We start from the raw sequence: 23,864 nt of genomic DNA, 5'->3' as shown, positions 1-23,864 counted from the left end.
ATCCCTTAACCACAGGATAGAGGATAAATGTCTGATGGCTGGGGTCCGACCGCTGTTACTCCCCCCTGGACGGGCACAAGTGACAGTCTATTCGACCAATCCCCATCTGCGGGAGGACATCACTGTGGCCATTGATTGGCTAAGCAGACTGTCACCTGCGCTTGTCCAGAAAGGTGGGGCCCGGAGTATGCCAGGGATGGGTAAATAGGCAGGACTCTGCACAGGGGAGGGCAGTGGGTCCCAGAGGTCAAACACTATCCTGAAGGTAAGGGATAGGTGTCTGATAAGTTCAGTTCCCTGGACTACCGTTTAATTGGATTTCTAGGATTTTACATAATGACATATCCATAGGTTAGAGGTTGTCCCACTCCTTTAGTTGAGCTAAGCTGGAATACCTGATGCATACCATGGACAGATGTGACTGTTCTAGGAGGAAAGCAGCCATTAAAAAAAAAATCCTACAAAACCTCACCCTATGGACCCTCCGCCAAGCAGAGATTCTGTTTACAGAGGACAGCTGCGGAGAGATTTTGTCTGCAGCATGTCCCTTCTTACGGCGGGTTCAGAGTTAGGAATTTCCTCTATTCAATTTGCTGCCGTGGAATATCCGCAGTGTGAACAAGTCAATGGAAAAGCCATACTCACCACTGTTAGATTTATGCAGCAGAATTTCTGATCAGAATTCTGCTTGGGAAATCCGTCATGTAAACGTACCACCTTAGGGATTATATGATTAAGCTTCAAATGCGACATATGCAATTCATCTTGAGGAGAATAGTGTATGTCCAAAATGTCATACACAGATAAAGTATGATCCTAAAGATATCTATGGATGCTGCTGATTGATTTGTATTATTAAATCAAGAGCAATGCCAGGAGGCTAAGGAGGAATTAAATACCCCACCTCAGCTGCTGATTGGCCCGGGCCATTAATTCACAAAGCAACATGCACAACCTGGCCAGATGCGAGCGTTTTATTAGTGGTCTCCAAACTGCAGCCCTCCAGATGTTGCAAAACTACAACTCCCAGCATGCCCGGACAGCCGTTGGCTGTCTGGGCATGCTGGGAGTTTTAATTTTGCATATTTATTTTATTATATTTTTTTCAGATTATACACGTTGCCTTATGAAACTCTTTTAGGTCCTCAAAATTTTTGTTTATAGCAAGAAGAATTTACTTTATTTCTATAGTTTCTATAGTTTCCTGGTAACTGCTTTACTTTGCGTTTTAGCATCAGCAGTGTTCTTATGATTATAATAAATCTTATAATACAACAGTAATTTAATGTGTTTATACCATTTTTCTGTATTCTGTATCACCAGGTACTGAAGGTGATGCCCGAAGTCACCTACAGTAAGAAAAAGACTAAAACCAAGACTATGTCCATAGTGGACATCCAACTGGAGCACCATGAGAGATGTGAATGCATCTGCAGTTCTCGTCCACCTCGATAAGAACCCACGAGACGCAAAAGGAGAAATCGCTTTTTATGGACTTTTTGTTGAATTTTCATACATTTCTTTATTGGCGTGGGACTTTTAATAATAACCAACTAAATGTGTGTTCTGCTCGGGATAAAGCATTGCTTATGGAAATTATTATATTCCATACCTTACTAAAAGCAATATTGGATTCTTAGCCAATGTAAAAGGATCATTAAATGCTGAGGAACGGCTAATAACAATTACAATAATACAACTTTTTTTTTTCCCGGAACATATTATTGCTAAATATGTCTAGTTTTGGACCAAGGTTCCTTGGGTGCATCAGAGGAGATAATGCTAAGGCAGGAGTGTATTAAGCTTTTATGCTGCCCTAGGCCTATAAGGGAAATGGTGTTGGGGGGGGGGGGGGGGTCAGGATAGTCCGGTGGTCAGCACTTGTGTGGTGTAGCACTTGTGCAGGGGGGGACAGGTGACCACAACATATGGTGAATGCTAATAGCCAAGTTAATGGCAAATGCCAAAGATAAAAAGAAAATATAAACCTGTCCCCAGCTGATAAAGGGCTGCCCAAGGCCATGGCTTTGTTGGCCTAGCTAAAAATACAGGGCCACTCTCTTTATATGCAGAACATGTGCACATTTACTTTAAGGGTGCGTTCACACGAGCGGACCCACAGCGTATTTTATGCTGCAGATCCAGCGCTGAAAGACCACTGCATGGTGGCTTTACAGGTGCCTGCTTGGAGTGGCAATACGCCGCTACAAGCAGACACACTGAAGCAATGTGCAGGTCGCCGCGCATGCGCAGTACACTCGCACACATCGCGGCTCCATGAGCTAAGCAGAGAGCAGCTGCTATGTGTGAGTATACTGTGCATGTGTGCTGCGACTCGCACATCGCAGTGTGTCTGCTTGTAGTGGTGTATTGCCGCTCCGAGCAGGCACATGTAAAGCCACCATGCAGGGGTCCTTCAGCGGAGGATCCGCAGTGTAAAATATGCTGTGGGTCCGCTCGTGTGAACGTACCCTTAGTCACATCATAATCTTTGTTTTCACATCACACATATCATGTATAAAATCTAACAGGTTATCTGTGGATCATGCCGTAATGAATAGTGCCTAGCAGAAAAGTCACCTCCAAAAGGCTTTGTCTTCTTAGGGAATTTTGGGACCATATGTTGGCAGAACCAGTGCTTACTGTGGAATCCTCTGGTATTTTAATGTGCCAATCCAACACTGTATATGTTCAGAGTATGCTTAAAAAGGGGTATTCCGGTGAAAAAAAATGTTCAGTGCCAGAACGTTAAACATATTTGTAAATGACTTCTATTTAAAAATCTTAATCCTTCCAGTACTTATCAGCTGCTGTATACTACAGAGGAAGTTATTTTCTTTTTTAATTTCTTTTTTGTCTGACCACAGTGCTCTCTGGTGACACCTCTGTCTGTCTCAGGAACTGTCAAGAGCAGGAGCAAATCCCCATAGCAAACATATCCTGCTCTGGGCAGTTTCTGACATGGACAGAGGTGTCAGCAGAGAACACTGTGGTCAGACTGGAAAGAAATTTTAAAAGAAAAAAACTTCATGTGGAGCATACAGCAGCTGATAAGTACTGCAAGGATTAATATTTTGAAGTAATTTTCAAATCTGTTTAACATGCTGGCACCAGTTGATTTAAAAAAAAAAAAAAAGGTTTTCAACAGAGTACCCCTTTAACGTGTGACCATGAAAAAAAATAAAAAAGTTCTTTAAGAAGTATCCATAGTTAGTCACTCGAATGTATCATTTGAGTTCAGCTCTTGTAAAGATCTTGTCTAGATTACTTGATTACTTGTCACTAGAGATGAGCGAATTTACAGTAAATTCGATTCGTCACAAACTTCTCGGCTCGGCAGTTGATGACTTATCCTGCATAAATTAGTTCAGCTTTCAGGTGCTCCCGTGGGCAGGAAAAGGTGGATACAGTCCTAGGAGACTCTTTCCTAGGACTGTATCTACCTTTTCCAGCCCACCGGAGCACCTGAAAGCTGAACTAATTTATGCAGGATAAGTTATCAACTGCCGAGCCGAGAAGTACGTGACAAATCGAATTTACTGTAAATTCGCTCATCTCTACTTGTCACCAACATGTGGTTCTCAAGTAGTTGCCTAACGGTATTACACCAAATCTTTTCATTTTTCAGTTTTTTTCAGTTTTCATGGGTTTCCAAAAATTTGTCAAATCTTCAAATAAAGAGAATTGTAATTTAAACAGTATAAGAGGTAGCAATGCAGTAGCAATACAAGGTATAATGGAGACAATAGCATAAATAATTAGTACAAATGTACGACCATTTGAAACGGGATATACGGAAATAGGGAGAACTGTATGTTAATATTTCTAAGTAAGGGGGACTAAATATGTTTGACCAAAAATAAAATGTAGAGACTAGATAGAAGAGCTACCAAACTAAGAAAGTTAAAAGTAGTGTCAACATAACACAACTAAACAATTCCATTTTAAGAATAAGATAGGGTTGACTTTGGCTTATGTATGGGTTACTCCAGAGTTAGATTTTTCATTTACGCCACTAAAAACATGTCAAAGATAACCAGGGTCAAGTCCACGAGCTGGAAGCCCCAAATAAAAAAGTGGGTCAGTCCTAGGGAGGGACCAGAAAGATTTGACTCCTTTGTAAATTCTATCGGGCGTGTTACACCACTATTGTGAGTTCAGCGTGGCAATGGTCTATCCAAATGGCAGATACAATATGTCAGAATTAAATGGCCTTATTTATTATGATAGAAGGTATGTTAGTTAATTTTATTAGATATTAAAACCACCGTACTCAGAATCTCAAGCAAATTCTGTAATGTTTTATTGCAGCAGGTTCTGATCATGGATTTGCATGGCTGGAGCCTGTAGACACACAACCTCTGAGGCCTTCACCAACCTGTCTAGCCATGATAGACACCATCTGTAAATATTATGATTACCATCTTTTTCGCCCTATAGGACGCACTGGCGTATAAGATGCACCCAATTTATAGGTGTAAAATCTTAAAAAAATAAAGATTTTGAACCCAATAGTGGTCTTCAACCTGCGGACCTCCAGATGTTGCAAAACTACAACTCCTAGCATGCCCGGACAGCCGTTTGCTGTCCGGGCATGCTGGGAGTTGTAGTTTTGCAACATCTGGAGGTCCGCAGATTGAAGATCACTGCATAGGAGGTAATACTCACGTGTCCCCGCCGCTCCGGACCCGTCACCGCTGCCCTGGATGTCGCTCCATCGCTGTCGCCGTGTCCCCGTCGCTCTGGAACGTCTCTGCTGCCGGCCGGGTATCCTCGCTCTCCGTCGCCGCCATCACGTCGTTACGCACGCCAATGCACGTACGCTACGACGTGATGACGAGGAAGGAGAGCGCCGGCCATACAGGGGATCCCTGAACGGAGAAGACACCGAGGAGGCAGGTAAGGTCCCTCCCGGTGTCCTGTAAGAACTAACCCGGCTATTCAGTCGGGCTGTTCGGGACCGCCACGGTGAAATCGGCGGGCCCGAACAGCCCGACTGAACAGCCGGGTTAGTGTCACTTTCCCTTCAGACGCGGCGGTCAGCTTTGATCGCCGCGTCTGAAGGGTTAATACAGGGCATCACTACGATCGGTGATGTCCTGTATTAGCCGCGGGTCCAGGCCGTTGATGGCCGCAGGGACCGCCGCGATAGGGGTGTATTCGCCGTATAAGTTTTGGGGAAGAAAAAGTGCGTCTTATACGGTGAAAAATACGGTAATATAGGCCAGTGATCTCCAAATTGTGGCCCTTCAGAACTACCAGTCCTACTATGCCTAGACAGCCAACACTACAATCTAGATGTGCCTTGGGTGATAGGGTTTTTTGTGGATATATATTTTTTTGTTATTTTATTATTAACAAAATTAAAGTATTATTAAGCAACATTTAGGGTTATTTAAGAAAAGCAAACTGGGCAGAAAATCCAGTTGTGGCATGTGACATCCTTCACAAACAGTAGTCACGCTCTAGTCATCATCCAAGTTGTCCCTGCTTTCCGTGTAAATAAAGTTTGGATGGGGAAAACTTATTGTTATTGAAGATACCCAATGGTGTATGGAGACTTATTTTCAGGCAATGCTCCATGGGAAACAATATGTAAATTACCTTTTCTCCAGAAGTAAGAATGCTAGTTTTCTTTCTCTTGGAGGTAAATATTTACTGAAAAAAAAACCATTGTATCAGAATTGTGGGCAGTTTAAGACTTACGGGTGTTCTGCACGTGTTTTTTGTTTTAATGGAGCTATAAAGTGAATTCATGCAAATAGCAATACATTACGTGCCTACATATTTTGTAGTTCATAAATGAACTTGTTGAGTATATTTTCATTATAAAATGTGTAGCGATTTAGTTGTAGCAAATAATTTAGTAATGGCAAACAAATTGAGGTCTTGCAGTATTTCTTTTGCCTATTTTTTAATCTATTTACTTTATTTTTTTTTTTTTATAATTTAACATCTCAATAAAAAAAAGTAATCCTAGGATTAAGAACAAACATTTTTTATGGTTAAATACCAATAGCTGTTTTTTTTTTCTCCTTTTACAGTACGTTTACTGTGCCTTAACTTGTATAAATTAAAATAATCCGCTTTAAATTAATTAGTGCCGCTGTATACTGCTTCATAGAATGTGCTTTATTTATATTAGAAAAATATTCTGAAATGGAAATATTTTTTTAAAGTAAAAGAAAAATTCCTAAATCAAAAGGTGCATGTCAGACAGCTAATAGATTTGCTGAAGTAGAGTTTGTGCTCAGACTATACTACACAGGGTTAAAATGGGGGAAAAAATCCAGCTTTTTTTTAGGTTGCAACTGTTAGGGTTTACAGTGGGGGTAAGATTTTACTTTAGTACTTATTGCTTTGATAATGATGTATTTTACATGTTAATGCATACACATCACATTCCTGTTTTCTTTTTTTTTCGGTATTTGTTATTGTTTTGGTGTATTATTTGCTAAAATTAAAATAGAGAAAAAAACAAAAATGCTGTTTTTGTCATTTTTGAAAACTTGTTTTAACACCTTAAAGTGGTACTCCACTCCTAGATGTCATAAGATGTCTGATCGTGGGGGTTCTGCTGTGAGGTGCAGAACTGCATCCTATGCAGTTTTGCGATGGCTCCATCCTTCAGCTGTCCGGAGATTTCCAAAGATACACCGAGGGGAGGGGAAGGCAGAGCTGTGCAGGCTGCAACTCTGCACCTCCCTCAGCCCCGTACACATCTCTCTCCTTGCCCCTCCCTCAGGTGGAGAGGAAGGACATAGATTCTCACAGCCCCACTCCTGGACATAGATTTTGACAGCTGTGAAAATCTACGTCCAGGGGGCTGTGCGAGCAGGGCTGTGAGAATCCCTCTCCTCCTGAGGGAGTGGCAAGGAGGGAGCGGTGTACGGTGCAGAACTGCGTCCTGGCCAGCTCTACCTTCCCCTCCCCTCACTGTATGTTCAGAAATCTCTGGACAGCTGAGGGGAGGGACCAACACAGAAATGCATGGGATACAGCTCTGCACCTCACACCGCACAATCTCTGTGCAGCACCCCCCTGATGTCACGCCACACCCCTCAATGAAAATCTATGGGAAGAGGCCTTGCGCTTTGAAAAATCCAGACAATGGCGAAACGTCAGACAGGAGGGACATAAATTTTAGCTCAGCACTGTGATTTTGGATCTAAGAAATGTATAGAAGGCTGCAATAACAGCTAGCGGCAAAAATATCAAAAATAGCCAGATAACTTATACCAATACTGGATGCAGGGTATCTTGAAAGTGAAAATATTTGCTTGTGCAACCAGCTAGCTGATTATTAATAAAAAAAAAATTTGAATATAAATCAGCTTATATATCTATACATGCTATATAGCATAATAAATATACGTAACAACGTCCATACACAGTGCTGTATTTTTTTATACGCCACTGCCACCTAGTGGCCACTGAGCACAATTTTCTTTATTTTGTTAGAATAAAAGTTACCGTATTTATCGGCGTATAACACGCACTTTTTAGGCTAAAATTTTTAGCCTTAAGTCTATGTGCGTGTTATACGCCGATACACCCCCCCAGGAAAGGCAGGGGGAGAGAGGCCGTCGCTGCCCGCTTCTCTCCCCCTGCCTTTCCTGGGGTCTAGAGCGCTGCTGCCGGCCCTTCTCTCCCCCTGGCTATCGGCGCCGCTGCCCGTTCTGTCCCCCTGACTATCGGTGCCGGCGCCCCATTGCCGGCGCCGATAGCCAGGGAGAGAGAAGCGGCGCCGACAGCCAGGGGCAGAGGCACCCATTGCCGGCGCCGCTGCCCCGTTGCCTCCCCCCATCCCCGGTGGCATAATTACCTGGGTCGGGTCCGCGCTGCTGCAGGCCTCCGGCGTGCGTCTCCGGCGTCGTTGCTATACGCTGCACGGCGCGGCGCTTGACGTCAGTGCGCCGCGCCGTGCATAGCAACGACGCAGGGGATGCGCGCCGGAGGCCTGCAGCAGCGCGGACCTGACCCAGGTAATTATGCCAACGGGGATGGGGGGAGGCAACTGGGCAACGGCGCCGGCAATGGGTGCCGCTGCCCCTTCTCTCCCCCTGGCTGTCGGCGCCGCTTTCTCCCCCTGGCTATCGGCGCCGGCAATGGGGCGCCGGCACCGATAGTCAGGGGGACAGAACGGGCAGCGGCGCCGATAGCCAGGGGGAGAGAAGGGCCGGCAGCAGGGCTCTAGACCCCAGGAAAGGCAGGGGGAGAGAAGCGGGCAGCGACGGCCTCTCTCCCCCTGCCTTTCCTGGGGGTGTATCGGGGTATACACGCGCACACACGCACCCTCATTTTACCATGGATATTTGGGTAAAAAACTTTTTTTACCCAAATATCCTTGGTAAAATGAGGGTGCGTGTTATAGGCCGGTGCGTGGTATACCCCGATAAATACGGTAAGTTTTAATTTTAAAAACATTTTTGGGTGCCTCTAGTCAGGGATCTCCCTGAGGGGATTTATTTCCCCAAGGAATTTTGGTGTGAGCGAATCGAATCTGACAAACCCGAAATCTTTACGAATTTCATGAAAAATTGGATTTGCAACGAATGTGAATATCGCCGCGATTCTATCACGAAAATCACTTAATTAAACTCCATTTCATGCAATCCAGGCTCCAGGGCATCTAAAATGGCGAATCCCCATGTGAGGACATGGCGCAAGGAACTCTAAGAAGGTGGAAACAAGGATAGGCGGGATGACCCTGAATCAGCAGCCAGCCACCCCTGTGATGTCAAAGCGCTATATAATCGGCGGCCATATTCCGGCTAGTCACTTCATCATTTTACTGCCGAGAGATAGGACGGTCAACGCTTTGTGTGTTACACTGAAAAGCTTTTTCCAGCAGCTTTTCACCTCATAGTCACGTCAGCGTTCTGATGGATAATGAGCAGAACATTTTTCACTGAAAATTATTTTTACTGCAGCCATTAACCTCCCAGTTACTTTCTACTCTACAGCAGTGTATTACAGAGAGGGGAAGAGAGCTGTGTGTTGCCTCATACATTCGAACAAGCTGGCTGAGCTTGAGAAACCTTGGCAGAGGATGATGGAATAATTTTTTAGCGCATTTCTGCTCATTTGGGTTTAGTACACAGTGACTGTGTGCTGCAGCACTGTTGTGAACTGCTGGTGTTGTGCAAAAATGCGTTTTTTAAGCATACTGTAGTGCATGTTTCTGCCCACATAAGTGCATACCACATACCTATATCTAAGTAGTGTACTATTTTATACCTGTTAATCTGTCTAGGGCCTAGATACTGTGAATGGACAGGCAAAAGTAACCACCAGCTGGTGTTTTACTCCAATACATTTTTTAAGCATACTGTAGCACATTTTTTTTGACCACATAAATGCATACCACATACCTACATCTAAGTAGTGTACTATTTTGTACCTGTTGAACTGTCAAGGGCCTAGATACTGTGAAAGGCCAGGCAAAAGTACTTACCGGCTGGTGTTGTACTCAAATATTTCTCTAAGCGTACTGTAGCGCATTTTTCTGCCCTCATAAGTGCATACCACATACCTACATCTAAATATTGCACTATTTTGTACCTGTTAATCTGACAAGTGCCTAGATACTGTGAAAGTCCAGGCAAAAGTAATCACTGGCTGGTGTTTTACTCCACTACTTCTTTAAGCGTACTGTAGCGCATTTTGTGTCCACATAAGTGCATACCAAATATACATCTAAGTAGTGTACTATTTTGTACCTGTTAATCTGTCAAGGGCCTAGATACTGTGAAAGGACAGGCAAAAGTACTCACCGGCTGGTGTTGTATTCAAATACTTTTTTAAGCGTACTGTAGCTCATTTTTCTGCCCTCATAAGGGCATACCACATACATACATCTAAGTAGTATACTATTTTGTACCTGTTAATCTGTCAAGGGCCTAGATACTGTGAAAGGACAGCCAAAAGTACACACCTGCTGCTGTTCTAGACAAATACTGTTTTAAGTGTAGTGAAGCGTATTGTACTCCTCTCATATACACACTAAGTATATCAGGCAGAGAGTGGCAGAGGCCTAAATTCATCAGACAGAGGTTGCAGCAGATTAGGGGCGAGTGGTAGCAGGAGTCGCAGTGGGAGGCCTGAGCTCCCGATATCAGCTAGTGGTCATGTCTCGACCAGCAACCCATCTTTCGTCATCGATTGGTTAACACAGTCATCCACTTCATCACAAGTGACATCTGATACCCCCAGTCAACAGTCGGTGGGTTCCTCAGACACAACCCTCAGATGGCATGGCGCGGCAGCAGTCCCTGTCCTCCCATTGCCTCTGTCCTATGCTGTTCCCTCCCCTAAAGAAGTATCTCATGCTGTGGGTTCCTTTCCACTATTCAGTGAGGAAGATCTAATAGAGGACAGTCAGCAGCTACTGCCCAGCCAAGAAGTGAAGAAGACATCCGCCGGTTCCTCCGCTAGGTGGGAAAATAGTGATGAGGAGAGTGACTTGGGAGGCGGTGTTGCCCGCATGCAGGGTCCTGAAGCAGACACTGTTGAGGAACCTGAGGAGGACATCAGTGACGTGCAGACACTTGTTGATGATGATGAAGCCGATCACAATTGGCAGCCGGATACAGAAGGGGCTTCATCATCATCAAGTGAAGAGGGTTGCAGGTTTCCCTTGAGGCAGCAGCTGCGCCAGCAAGGTGGTAGCATGGTTGGCAGTCAGCATGGTGGCAGAAGTGGAAATTCTGGAGCCAAACGTGCTTCGCGGCAGCCTGCCTTCCTGGGAGATAGTGAAACGGGTTCCTGGAGACGGCAGCAGTAGCAGTCAATTAGTACGGACTGTTGGTGGGAAAATCAGCTACTTGGCAGTGTGGCAGTTTTTCATCAAGCGTCCGGAGGAGGTTAACATAGCCACATGCAAGATGTGTTGGCAGAAGATGAAACGTGGCCAGGGTCCCAATGTTGGCACCACGGCCCTGCGTCAACATATGCTGCACCACCATAAAGCGGTCTGGGAGAACCGTGGCTCTGATGTAGTGGTCCAGCCTGCTGCATCACCCAGTGGCACGCTGCTCTCTTTCAGCCAGCCAAGGCTCCACCACCTCAGCTGAAGGGAGCTGTGTGTCAAACCCTCCTTCTGTCGCTCCAGATGCTCCTGCACACCCTACTTTTAGTCAGTCATTCCGCCAACAATCCATCGCCGAAACCATTTCCAAGAGACAACAGTATGCACCCACTCATCCAACGGCTCAGAAGCTGAATGTGCTCCAGTCCAAGTTGCTGGTGCGGCAGTCCATCCCTTTAAATTGGTGGACGCTGCACCTTTCAGAGAACTGATGGCTTGTGCCGAGCCGAGGTGGAGAGTGCCAAGCCGTCATTTCTTTGCGAAGAAGGCAGTACCAACCCTGCACAATTTTGTGGAAGAGAAGGTGGACGAGTCCTTGAGCCTGTCGGTGTGTACTAAAGTGAACGGCAGCGCCGAAGCCTAGAGCTGTAACTATGGTCAGGGACAATACATGTCCTTTACGGCCCACTGGGTGAATGTGGTTCCTGCATAGCCACAACACCAACTTGGACAGGTCACGCAGCTTCCTCATTCACGCTCTCAGGCCACTGGTCCTGTGACAGCGTGCGATTCTGCCTCCTCATCCTCCACTGTGTCCACAACCTCCACTGCACAGACAAGTCTCAGTGCCCCTTCAGCATACCATGTGTGCAGGGCATGGCGGTGTCACGCTGTTCTTCACATGGTTTGACTTGGCGAACGGAGTCACACAGGGGAGGAACTGCTAAAATGAATTCATGAAGAAATCGGAGCATGGCTTACTCCACGAAAACTGGCAATGGGAACCATGGTGACTGACAACGGGAAGAACATCTTGTCTTCGCTGCGACAAGGAAGGCTGAGCCATGCACCCTGTATGGCACACGTGTTCAATCTGGTTGTCAAGCGGTTCCTGAAGTGTTCAAACCATTTGCAAGACAACCTAACAATGGGAAGGGAACTTTGCATGCACTTCAGCCACTCGTACAATGCAAAGCACACCCTCCTTGAGCTGCAGCATCAGAACGGTATCCCCTAACATAGTCTGATTTGGTGAAACACGTTGGAATTCCACCCTCCATATGTTGGACCTACTATACGAACAGAGAAAAACCATCACCGATTTATTGATGATCCAAGCGGATTGGGGGACTCCCCTGTGTAACTTCAATGTCAACCCGTGGCAGTTCATACATGACACCTGCCGTTTGCTCAGGCCCTTTGAGGAAGCCACATTATTAGTCAGTTGCCAAGATTACGGGATGAACAACGCCATTCCATAGCTTCCTTTCCTACAATGGAGATGTGGCATCTACATCTCACGGCCACATAAGCCCTGTGGGGGCTGAACTGGAAGAGGATGAGGAGGGGGAGCGGCACAGTGGAGCACAGTTTATGTTTTGTTTTTTTCTAGTCATCTGACAGGAGTGGAGAAGCAGCCAGAGGAGCTAGAGGGTTATGAGGAAGGCGAGACAGAGGACTCAGACACACTGTGGCAGTATGCAGTGGAGATGGAGTCAGGGAGTCCCTCCGAGTCACTTGCATAAAGGGCACGATGCATGCTCACTTGCTTGCGTAGTCGGCAGCGGGATGACTTCTTGCTCTCCACCTTATTGGACCCTCGCTACCGCCACAATATGGGGGCCTTTTTTTACACCCACTGAGAGGGAGGACAAACTGAGCTACTACAGAGACATCCTACGTAGTCAGTTTGCCGATGCCTATGGGCGCCATTGTCCATCCTCTCGCAGGTCTGATTCAGGGGGCCCTCTGTGCTCACCTTCCACTGCCATGTCTGCTGGGGAGGGGTGGTGTGGCAGGAGCAGTACCAGTTCCATCAGCAGCAGCCAGAGTCTACAGTCGCTGATGAGTACCTTTCTTCACCCGCATAGTGAAGCAACTCATCAGCAGCAGGTAGACCTTGAGCAGGACCTGAACCAGCCCATTCCAACACACCTTAAAGATCCACTGGACTTCTGGGCAGCCAAGCCTGATTTGTGGCCACAACTAGCAGAGTTTGCTCTGGAAAAGCTGCCCTGCCTGACCAGTAGTGTGCCATCAGAGCGGGTGTTTAGTGCGGCGAGGGCCATAGTCACCACAAGGAGAACTTGTCTGTCCACGAAAAAATGTGGAGAGACTGACCTTTGTGAAGATGGATCAGTCATGGATCAACCAGGATTTCTACCCACCAATGCCTGATGCATTAGAGTAGATTGACCATGGTGCCACACTAACACTTCACAAATATGGATAGTGCAAAACAGATTTAAGGCGCTGCTCCCCAGTTATAAACATTCCTCCGCATCAGACCTTTTTTTCACCCACCTTTGTCACCGGGTACTGGTATTGCCCCCCATCTAACCACTGTCACTTTCAGGACTCCTGATGGTGCTGCTGCCACCTCCAGGATGTCTCATTCTGCCACCATATGATCTCCACATGCTTCTGCCAACTCCAGGCTGTGCCATTCAGCCACTATATGTTCTACTCATGCTGCTGCCAACTCCAGGCTGTGCCATTCAGCCACTATATGGTCTCCTCATCTGCCGCCACCTCCAGGCTGTGTCATTCAGCCACTATATGTTCTACTCATACTGCCGCCAAATCCAGGTTGTGCCATTCAGCCACTATATGGTCTCCTCATCTGCCGCCAACTCCAGGCTTTGCCATTCAGCCACTATTTGGTCTCCTCACATGCCACCAACTCCAGGCTGTGCCATTCAGCCACTATATGTTCTACTCATGCTGCCGCCAATTCCAGGTTGTGCCATTTAGCCACTAGTCATTAGTTTGGGTTTTGTGGTCATACAGTATTAGTTCAAAGTAAACATCAGGAAATTTTATTTGGGAATCTAATATAAATCTTAAATTTAAATTGAAAAATCTTTTCAAGACTGAAGCCCTATGGTTGTCGACATCATATTACCTGTGGAATTATTACAGGAATCCAATTAAACAGCTTGGAGTGATAACAATGAACCATAACTGATTAAATGAAACATTAGCACTAATGACAATAACTAATAACAGGTGGTATCTCGCCTGGCGGAGGACCTCCAGCTCGATTTTAAAATACAAGTACGAGCTTTTTCTCTGCAGCCACTTCTAGCTTATTCACTTATCCAATGGCACAGAAGCCGAACAAGCTCCTCTCCAAGTTGCTGGTACTGCAGTCGTTCCCTTTTCAAGTGGACACTCAGAGTATAGGGGTGCGCTGAGAGGCAGGGGCTGGAACAAGATTCTAATAGTGATTCCTGTAATTTGCATGTCATACTGAATAACAGTATTATTTCACTAACACAGCACACTCTCTATGCGTGTTAGGACAAAGCAAAGTGTTCTACACCCCTATTGAGCCTCTCTGTAGGCCAGAAATAGCCATTTTTCATAGTGATTCGGAAAATTCTGCGAATTGGCCGTATCAAATTTTTAAAAAAATGTGCACATCTCTACTAACTATTTTTAAAATGTATCTTTTAAACTTAGGGTTTGTGAAGCCCTATATGGTCTCCTCATGCTGCCGCCAACTCCAGGCTGTGTCATTCAGAAACTATATGCTGCCAACAAGTCCAGGCTGTGTCATTCAGCCTCTATATGGTCTCCTCATGCTGACAACACCTCCACGCTGTGTCATTCAGCCACTTTATGGTCTCCTCATGCTGACAACACCTCCACGCTGTGTTATTCAGCCACTATATGGTCTCCTCATACTGATGCCACCTCCAGGCTCTGTCATTGTGCTGCTCTGCTACAGTGATTCTAATAGTGATGCCTGTAATCTGCATGTCATACTGAATAACAGTATTATTTCACTAACACAGCACACTCTCTATGAGTGTTAGCCTGTCTGTAGGCCAGCAATAGCAATTTTTAAATCGCAATGTCCTGGTTTGCTGTACGGACCGAGGAAAGTCTCTTATCTCCTTCCCTGCCATCTGATCTCCGCTCCTAAGCTTCAGTCAGCTATTGCAGGCTGGAGCAAGGGGGCGCCGATAACACTGATCGATGCTTTCCTACAGAGCAGCATTGATCAGTGTTTGCAATCTGAAGATTGCATGTTATAGTCCCCTTTGGGGACTAAAAAAACAGTGTAAAAAAAAGTTTTAAAAAAGTTAATAAATGTCATTTAACCCCTTCCTTAATAAAAGTTTGAATAACCCCCCCCTTTTTGCCATTCTTAAAATAAAACTATGTAAACAAAAATAAATATGAACATATGTGGTATTGCCGCATGAATAAATGTCCGAACTATTAAAATATTTTCCCAATACTAAATACAGAAGAATCCTGCAAGTCTGAAACAACTTTTCCCACTAGTAAAAACCAAAACTCTTAGTAATTGAGGCCCAATAAGTTGGTAGGACTAAACATCCTTTGAGAGTGAGAATTTCTGAACATATAAATAATATAAGGAAGGGTTATTGTAAACATCCCCTGTCACTACATTTTGCATTCTTTTTATTAATTTCATTATCTATATACCATTTTCATTTTATTTTTATTCTCTCTATCTCCCAATCCATTGCATGTTTTCATTGTCTCTTGGGGTATAATCCATACCAGGTTTTATTTAGGATAAGATTAATTCACAGGTGATTGAATCAGGTAGATATAAATGGAGTTCAAGTACATAAAAATTTTATAACACCTTGGCGTTATGGATCCGAAACAGTGTGCCCCACAGCAGCTATATGTGCCAACCTAATGGGTCCCTGTTTGACCATTAAATATAATAGCAAAAGACAAAAAAGGTTTTGATTGGCATCAGCGCTATTAGGGTCTTACTAACAGTTATATTAATATTTGTTTATATGTGTGGGAGCGTAGATGATATATACGTACCCTGGGAGTGCAGATGATATATGCGCATCCTTGAACACTGTAACATGGAATGCATTATGTTCCACAGTCATGGAGCAAGCCATCAGAAGAAACAAGCGGGTATTACCTCTCAGATGTTTGTGTTTCTGTTGCGATCCTTTCCCCCCGGTGAGCTGGGTTCTTTCCAGATAATCTGGGGGTGTGTGAGGGTCCATGCAGTCGTAGGGAGATCTGCCCTTGCCGGCGGCGTCTCTACCTGCATGCTGCAAGTGAAATAAGTTTGAGTCCCGTAACTACGAGTGACGTCACTATAGAAAGCGGTTTGGGCCAGAAAGGAAAACTCCAACGGCGTTTCGGAGAATATCGTTTACCTTCTTCAGGGATACCCCGGCCCTCCGGGATTCAACTAAATATACTCTTCACCTTGATGCATCACACATTCGCCAGATTATATTGTGACTGTATTTTACATGTGCATATTTCACATATAGTCATATTACAGCACACATTAAGCAAAGTTTATGATGTCCTTTTATATTGTGCAAGAAACGCATGTGAAAAGAAAACACATGTAAAAAGCTCACCATGTGCATATAGCTGTAAAATGTTGCACTCCAAGTTTTTTCTCTTTTTTCATGATTCCAAAAAGGCAAGCAATTCAAAGTCGACATTAAGACCAAAGGGGACCAGTGTATTAAGGTTAAAAATCCACCTACATTCCACCTTGGATAATTGGGAGATGTAGTCTCCTCCTCTCCAATGTGGATGTATGTGTTTGATTCCTCCCCATAGGCCCATCATATCTGGGGTGGAATGTTTGACATCCAGCCTCTTCAGATATGTAAATACACACTTACAAAAATGTGTATCTAAACTTCCTGCGTATTTGAAAGATACTAAGCACATTTTACAAATTTTACAAGATATCAAATGGGAATCGGATTTTCTTTTAGGGACCCTGGACGTCAAGTTCCTATACACGATTATTGAACACCAAAAGGGCTGAGCTGCTTCAGAATTCTTTTTAAATCAGGAACTGGAATTTTTAACCACTCAGGTGAATTTTATAGATGAATGTATTGACTTTATTCTCAAACACAATTATTTTATTGATGATGAGTGTTTTTTTTTACAGCAGTGGGGCACCGACATGGGGATCAAGTTTGCGCCAAGTTATTCAAACCTATACATGGGGTACTGGGAACAAATGTTTATACATCCCAGTGCCCACTTGGCGTCAAACCTGGTCCTATGGCGCCGCTTCATAGATGACATCATTTTTATATGGAAAGGGGATGAAATCAGTTTGACTGAATTTTTTACTAACTTAAAGAAAAATGAATTTTATCTTAAATTTACTCCCACTATTAGTCATTCTGAAATACATTTTCTAGATTTAACTATTTATGTAAAAAATTGATGTTTGTGCACTAAGACATACCAGAAGGCCACGGACAGCAATAGTTTCATTCACACAACCAGCTGCCACCTTCCCATATGGCTAGATAACATTCCTAAAGCCTATTTGTGTCAGACTCTACAGAAACTGCACACGGGAGGGTGAATTAAAAAAGGAAGCGGAGGATTTACAGAAAAAAATTGAAAATAAAGAGTATGATACTGATACTCTTACACAGCCAATTAATGATGTACATAAATTAGATAGATCCATCCTTTTAAAAGACAAAGGCATCAGCATGCAGAATAACAACATAGGAGAGACAGCTATCAAAACTCCGATAATCACCACCTAAAATTCCATAGTTTTCTCCTTAAAAAGATTATCAAAAACATTGGGGAATCCTACAGGGGGATAGAATAATTGGGGAACTACTTCTGAAAAACCCGTCCTTTGTGTTTCAAAAAAGCCAAAACATAGGGAATTTAGTAGCCCCCACAGTAAAAAAAAAAAAAAAAAACATGTAAAGAAAAACATAATGTATACAGTCTTCTTTCAAAAATCTGGCTTTTACCCCTTTCGCATGTGCAAAGGATGCAAATCCACTGGAATTACCACCCCAAAACTGGTTATCAATAACAGAGAGGGAACATTGCAGAAGAAAATAAGTTCCCACATTAATTACAAAACAAGGGGTGTCATATATGGAATCAATTGCCCATCTGGATAAACATATATAGGATGCACAAAGAGATTTTTGTCTAAACATATTGGCGAGCACCTATCTAATACAGGGAGAAAATACCAAGGACATCAACTCTCAAAATACTATGCGGACAAACATAATGCCTCCTTCCAAGGGTCCCAGTTTTATGGAACCGAACACATACATCCACATTGGAGAGGAGGAGACTACATCTCCCAATTATCCAAGGAGGAATGTAGGTGGATTTTTAACCTTAATACACTGGTCCCCTTTGGTCTTAATGTTGACTTTGAATTGTTTGCCTTTTTGGCATCATGAAAGAAGAGAAAATAAACTTGGAGTACAACATTTTATAGCTGTATACACATAGTGCGTTTCTTGCACAGTATATAAGGAAATCATGAACTATGCTTAATGTGTGCTGTAATATAACTATATGTGAAATATGCACATATAAAATACAGTCACAATATAATCTGGCGAATGTGTGATGCATCAAGGTGAAGGGTATATATAGTTGAATCTTGGAGGGCCAGGGTATCCCTGAGGAAGGAGAACACTTTTTTCCAAAACACCGTTGGAGTTATCCTTTCTGGCCCAAACAGCTTTCTATAGTGACGTCACTCATAGTTACGGGACTCAAACTCCTTTCACTTGCAGCATGCAGGTAGAGACGCCGCCAGCCAGGACAGATCTCCCTACGACTGCACGGACCCTTACACACGCCCAGATTATCTGCAAAGAACCCAGCACACCGGGGGAACAGGATCGCAACAGAAACACAAACATCTGAGAGGTAATACCCGCTTGTTTCTTCTGATTGCTTGCTTCGTGACTGTGGGACATACTGCATTCCACGTTACAGTGTTCAAGGATGCGCATATATCATCTGCGCTCCCACACATATAAACAAATATTAAAAAACCTGACTGTTAGTAAGACCCTAATAGCTCTGCCGCCAATCAAAACCTTTTTTTGTCTTTAGATGAAACCAGCGTCATATACTTTTTATACACCACTGAGGAAGGGGCTAGGTTATATCCTTTTATACCCCGAAACGCATTTGGTGAATATCCTTTCTGAGAAAGCGGCTATCCAGGCTTGAACTTTACACAAATAGTGCGGTTTTTCTTTTGAGGTGTGGCACTATTATTTTTGTACACCTACGAAATCAACTGGATTCTGAGGAAACAAACAAAAGGGTAATACCTACAACTTATACCCTTACCTACCGGGACTTTGTGTTTGGAACATCAGCAAAATATAAGTTTTTAACTGCCTGAGGGAGCGCACACCCCACATCTGGACGCATTGAGCAGCAAGAGCCACTGCAGGCCGGAGCGAGAAGGACAAGCAACTGGAAATTGGAGTTGAAGCGGACGACGTGGAGCGGTGAGTGACACAATGTGCCAGCAATAGTGAACTTTCTCCCGCAGGTCAGCCCACCGAGTACCGGGATCAGTCCTGTGGAGCCTATGTTACAAACTGCTCTATGTGTCTCAACAGCTTGATTTATCTGGAGTTTTGTCAGTTCTCCCAAACGGATAATCTAGTAACATCCCTGTTTTATTTTCAGGTGTATTTCAGTGCCAATACCAACTAGTTGCATGCAGACCATTTCTATTGCAGGTGGAATATGCTGTTTGCGGAATTTTTCTTAGTTGGAATATATTGCCGCCAACTAGTTATATGTGGACAACTTTTCATTTACGGGGGGAACATACTACCATGAAGTAGTTGCATACTATATGTGATCAGTTTTTGCTGAGCATTGTAATACTCTATGTCTACAGGTGGCATTAATCTGTAACTCCAGTGTGTTATATTCCCACATGAAGTGTGTAACAAGCCATGATCTTTATTGGTTTATTGTTTTAATATATACCTACATACAGTTAACCGCAAGTGCCCTGCGGAGGTAATTGTAACAGGATTAGTCATTGTGTCTTTCTCATATTTGTGTTTTAATATAAAACATTTTTATGGTTTACCTGGCTCCAGATATTAATTAACCCTATATCCACCACTCACTCAGCCTTGGCTGAGTGAGACTATGAGGACTGCTCTGTTGGTTTTCTTTGCTACAATTTTTTCTTCTTTTGTGTGAGGGAGTCGCAGTTAACCTTGTGTCTCATATTGTGAGCTCCACTACTTTTTAATTCTTTTAGCAGCTGATAAGTACTGGAAGGGTTACGATTTTTAAATAGAAGTAAATTACAAATCTGTATAACTTTCTGGCACCAGCTGATTTAAAAAAAAAATTCTCTGGAGTACCCCTTTAACCCTATGGGGACTGAGGGTTTTTCCATTTTTGCACGTTCGTTTTTTTCCTCCTTACCTTTTAAAAATCATAACGCTTTAAATTTTGCACCTAAAAATCCATATTATGGCTTATTTTTTGCACCACCAATTCTACTTTGTAATGACATCAGTCATTTTACCCCAAAAATCTACAGCAGAACAGAAAAAAAATCATTGTGCGACAAAATGGAAGAAAAAACGCCATTGTGTAAATTTTGGGGGCTTCCGTTTCTACACGGTACATATTTCTGTAAAAATGACACCTTCTCTTTATTCTGTAGGTCCATACAATTAAAATGATATCTTACTTATATATGTTTGATTTTGTCGTATTTTTGGAAAAAATCATAACTACATGCAGGAAAATGTATACGTTTAAAATTGTCCTATTCTGACCCCTAAAACTTTTTTATTCTTCTGCGTATGGGGTGGTATGTGGGCTAATTTTTTGCACCGTGATCTGAAGTTTTTAGCAGTGGTTTTTGTGTATTTATCGGACTTTTAAATTGCTTTTTTGATAAATTTTTTCATGATATAAAAAGTGACCAAAAATATGCTATTTTGGACTTTTGGAATTTTTTTGCATGTACGCCATATATCGTTTAATTAATGATATATTTTTATAATTTGGACATTTCCGCACGCGGTGATATTACATGTTTATTTTAATTTTTATTTACACAGTTTTTTTTATAAATAGGAAAAAGGGGTGATTCAAACTTTTATTAGGGAAGGGGTTAAATGATCTTTATTCACTTTTTTTTTGCAATGTTACAGCTCTCATAGGGGGCTATAACACTGCAAACACTGATCTATTTACATTGATCAATGGTTTCTCATAGGAAACCATTGATCAATGATTCTGCCGCTTGATCTCAGGCACTGAGCAGTCATTCGGCGATCGGACAGCGAGGAGGAAGGTAGGGGACCCTCCTGCTGTCCTACAGCTGTTCGGGATGCCGCGATTTCGCCGCGGTGATCCCAAACAGCCCCCTGAGCTAACCTGCATTAGTTTACTTTCACTTTAGACGCGGCGTTCAACATTGAACACCGCGTCTAAAGGGTTAATAGCGCGGCACCGTGATCAGTGCCGTGCACTATTAGCCATGGTCCCTGCCGTTGTGGCCCCCGCGTTATAGAAAGGGAGTGTGCGAAGGGCATACAGGTACGCATTCTGTCTGCAACAGGTTAAGACATAACTTTAATTGAACTGCAAAACAAAATAAATTGCACTACCGTCAATACCGTTCATTTTCTAGATTCTATTTGTTGCCCTGATATATTCTCACGTTTGTTTACCTATAAAATTTGTCCTTGAGAAAAGAAAAAACTAAGACAGTAAAACACCTATCAATAATCTACATTTATTTAAGCATATTTACAATAGCAGATGTCAATATTTTCTTGGTAGTAGAGTATATGAGCTGTATTATGAGTGTGTTTGCTTAGAGAATACATTGGTTGTTTTGGGAATTTATACTTCTGTTTACAAAAAAAAAATATAGGCACGCATCCAGCGTTCACATACTTGCAATTTCTTAACACCGCTGCTATATTATATTTATAATTTATACACTTGTTATGAAATGCCAAACAAAGAAAATAAAGGAGAACTGCCCCTTTATCTCCTTAATGGCGGGCCAATTTACATTTTTCATTCTCGTTTTTTCCTATTATAGTCGAGCTCTCTTATTTTTTTCATCAACAGACCCATCAATGTAATTACAATACCCAATTTATATAGGTTTCATTTTATTTTACTGCTTCTAAAAATTCTTCTCTGAAGAACCTGCTGGAAAAAACATAAGATCTGCACTTTTCCAGCACCCTCCCCACCTTTATACAAACTCCCCATATAAAGTATAGTGCCCCAATCAGGAATAATGCCCTCCTAGGTGTCCTGTACAGTAAAGCAGGTAGGTAAATAGGTTGCGTGGGGAGTAGAGATGAGCGAATCGAATCGGATGAATCCGAATTTGATACGAATTTCATAGAAAATTTGATTTGCTACTAATCCGAATATCGCTGCGAATCGATAAAACGAGTCGCTTGATTAACTCCATTTTGTGCGGGCCAGGGGAGCTAATACGGTGGCTACACATGTGAGGACATGGGGAAAGGAATTCGGGTAATGTGGGTAGGAGAAATCACCCTGAATCACATGGTGGCATGCAGCCTATCAACAGCCAGCCCTGCGATGTCACAGCCCTATATATTCGGCAGCCATTGCTGAAGACAGGCATTTCTTAGACTTTTTGCTTAGAGAGCAGACTGTGTGTTACTGACAATACATAATACAGATGCAGGCAGGGACATTTCAGAGTGTGAGAGAGTACACTTATTTCTGGTGCAACCTTTTTGGGGTGTATTATCTGAAAATAAGTGAAATATATACGCCCTCAGCAGTTCTATGTTTTTGATCATAGGGGGCACTTGATTGTTACGCTATCTGGTGCCTTTTTGGGGCTTATTATCCGCAAATGAGTGAAATGTATTTGCACTAAGCAGTTTAAAGTTTTTTCTAGTTAAAGCTACTAGGGGGCGGTTAGTGTAAAAGCACTAACAGACATACGCACTAGATAGTTACGCTTATTTCTGGTGCAATCTTTTATCCACAAATAAGTGAAATATACATGCACGCAGCAGTTCTACATTTATTCTGGTTAAAGCTCATAGGTTACAGTTAGTGTAAAAGCACTAAAACACTTACGCACTAGATAGTTACACTTATTTCTGGTGCAACCTTTTTGGGGCGTATCATCCGCAAATAAGTGAAATATATATGCACTCAGCAGTTCTACGTTTATTTTGGTTAAAGGTCATAGGGGGCAGTTAGTGTAAAAGCACTAAAACACTTATGCACTAGATTGTTACGCTTATTTCTTGTGCAACCTTTTTTGGGGCGTATTATCTGCAAATAAGTGAAATATATATTCACTCAGTAGTTCTACAAGTATGTCAGGAGCACAGAGGAGTGGCAGAGGCCTAAATTCATCGGGCAAGGCAGAGGTCGCAGCAGACTAGGGGTGAGTGGCAGCAGGAGTCGCAGCGAGAGGCCTGAGCTCCCATTATCAGCCAGCGGTCGTGTCTCCACCAGCAACCCATCTGCCATCATTGATTGGTTAACTTGGTAATCCACTTCGTCTGAAGTGACTTCTGACACCCCCAGTCAACAGTCAATGGGTTCCTCAGACTCAACCCTCAGTTGGCATGGCCCGGGAGCAGTCCCTGTCCTCCCACTGCCTCTGTCCTATGCTGTTCCCTCCTAAAAGCCTTGCAAGTTAGAAGGGTTCCATTCAAAGAACTGAATGTACATGTAAAGTCGATAATGTGAAACAATTTTGACCAGAATATACCCAGCACAGCTATTATGGATGATGAGCCTCCAGCCTACCAGCCTCCAGAAATTACTCCATACTTGTCTACTCTACAATACTGCCGTCAGCCAGTGCCCACTATGACACATCCATAACCTATTTCTCACATTGTCACTCCGCGTCAACCTAAAGGGATCTATCACCAACCGGTTCCTGTTTGCATTTTGGAGACCGGAACACATCTGATTGGTAGGTGTCTGGTTAATGCCATGAGAATGTAGTGACAAGAATTACCGTATATACTCGAGTATA

General features: G+C 43.3%; 1 protein-coding gene and 1 long non-coding RNA gene across 2 annotated transcripts in view; one reads left to right on the top strand and one right to left on the bottom strand.

Moving 5' to 3' along the window:
• The window catches only part of PDGFD (platelet derived growth factor D), a 253,930-nt gene extending 250,593 nt beyond the window's left edge, over nucleotides 1-3,337 (top strand). Inside the window, exon 7 of the mRNA XM_056561594.1 lies at nucleotides 1,324-3,337. Within this exon, the coding sequence (XP_056417569.1) occupies nucleotides 1,324-1,455 (132 nt within the window). The 3' untranslated portion in view covers nucleotides 1,456-3,337. The remainder of the gene's footprint in view (nucleotides 1-1,323) is intronic.
• The window catches only part of LOC130358400 (uncharacterized), a 136,080-nt gene that overhangs the window by 21,382 nt on the left and 90,834 nt on the right, over nucleotides 1-23,864 (bottom strand). The window lies entirely within an intron of this gene.

Source organism: Hyla sarda, chromosome 2 (genome assembly GCF_029499605.1).
Source record: "Hyla sarda isolate aHylSar1 chromosome 2, aHylSar1.hap1, whole genome shotgun sequence".
Lineage (NCBI taxonomy): Eukaryota > Metazoa > Chordata > Amphibia > Anura > Hylidae > Hyla > Hyla sarda.
The sequence above is the reverse complement of the archived record's forward strand: the minus strand, read 5'-3'. Positions and strand labels throughout refer to the sequence as shown.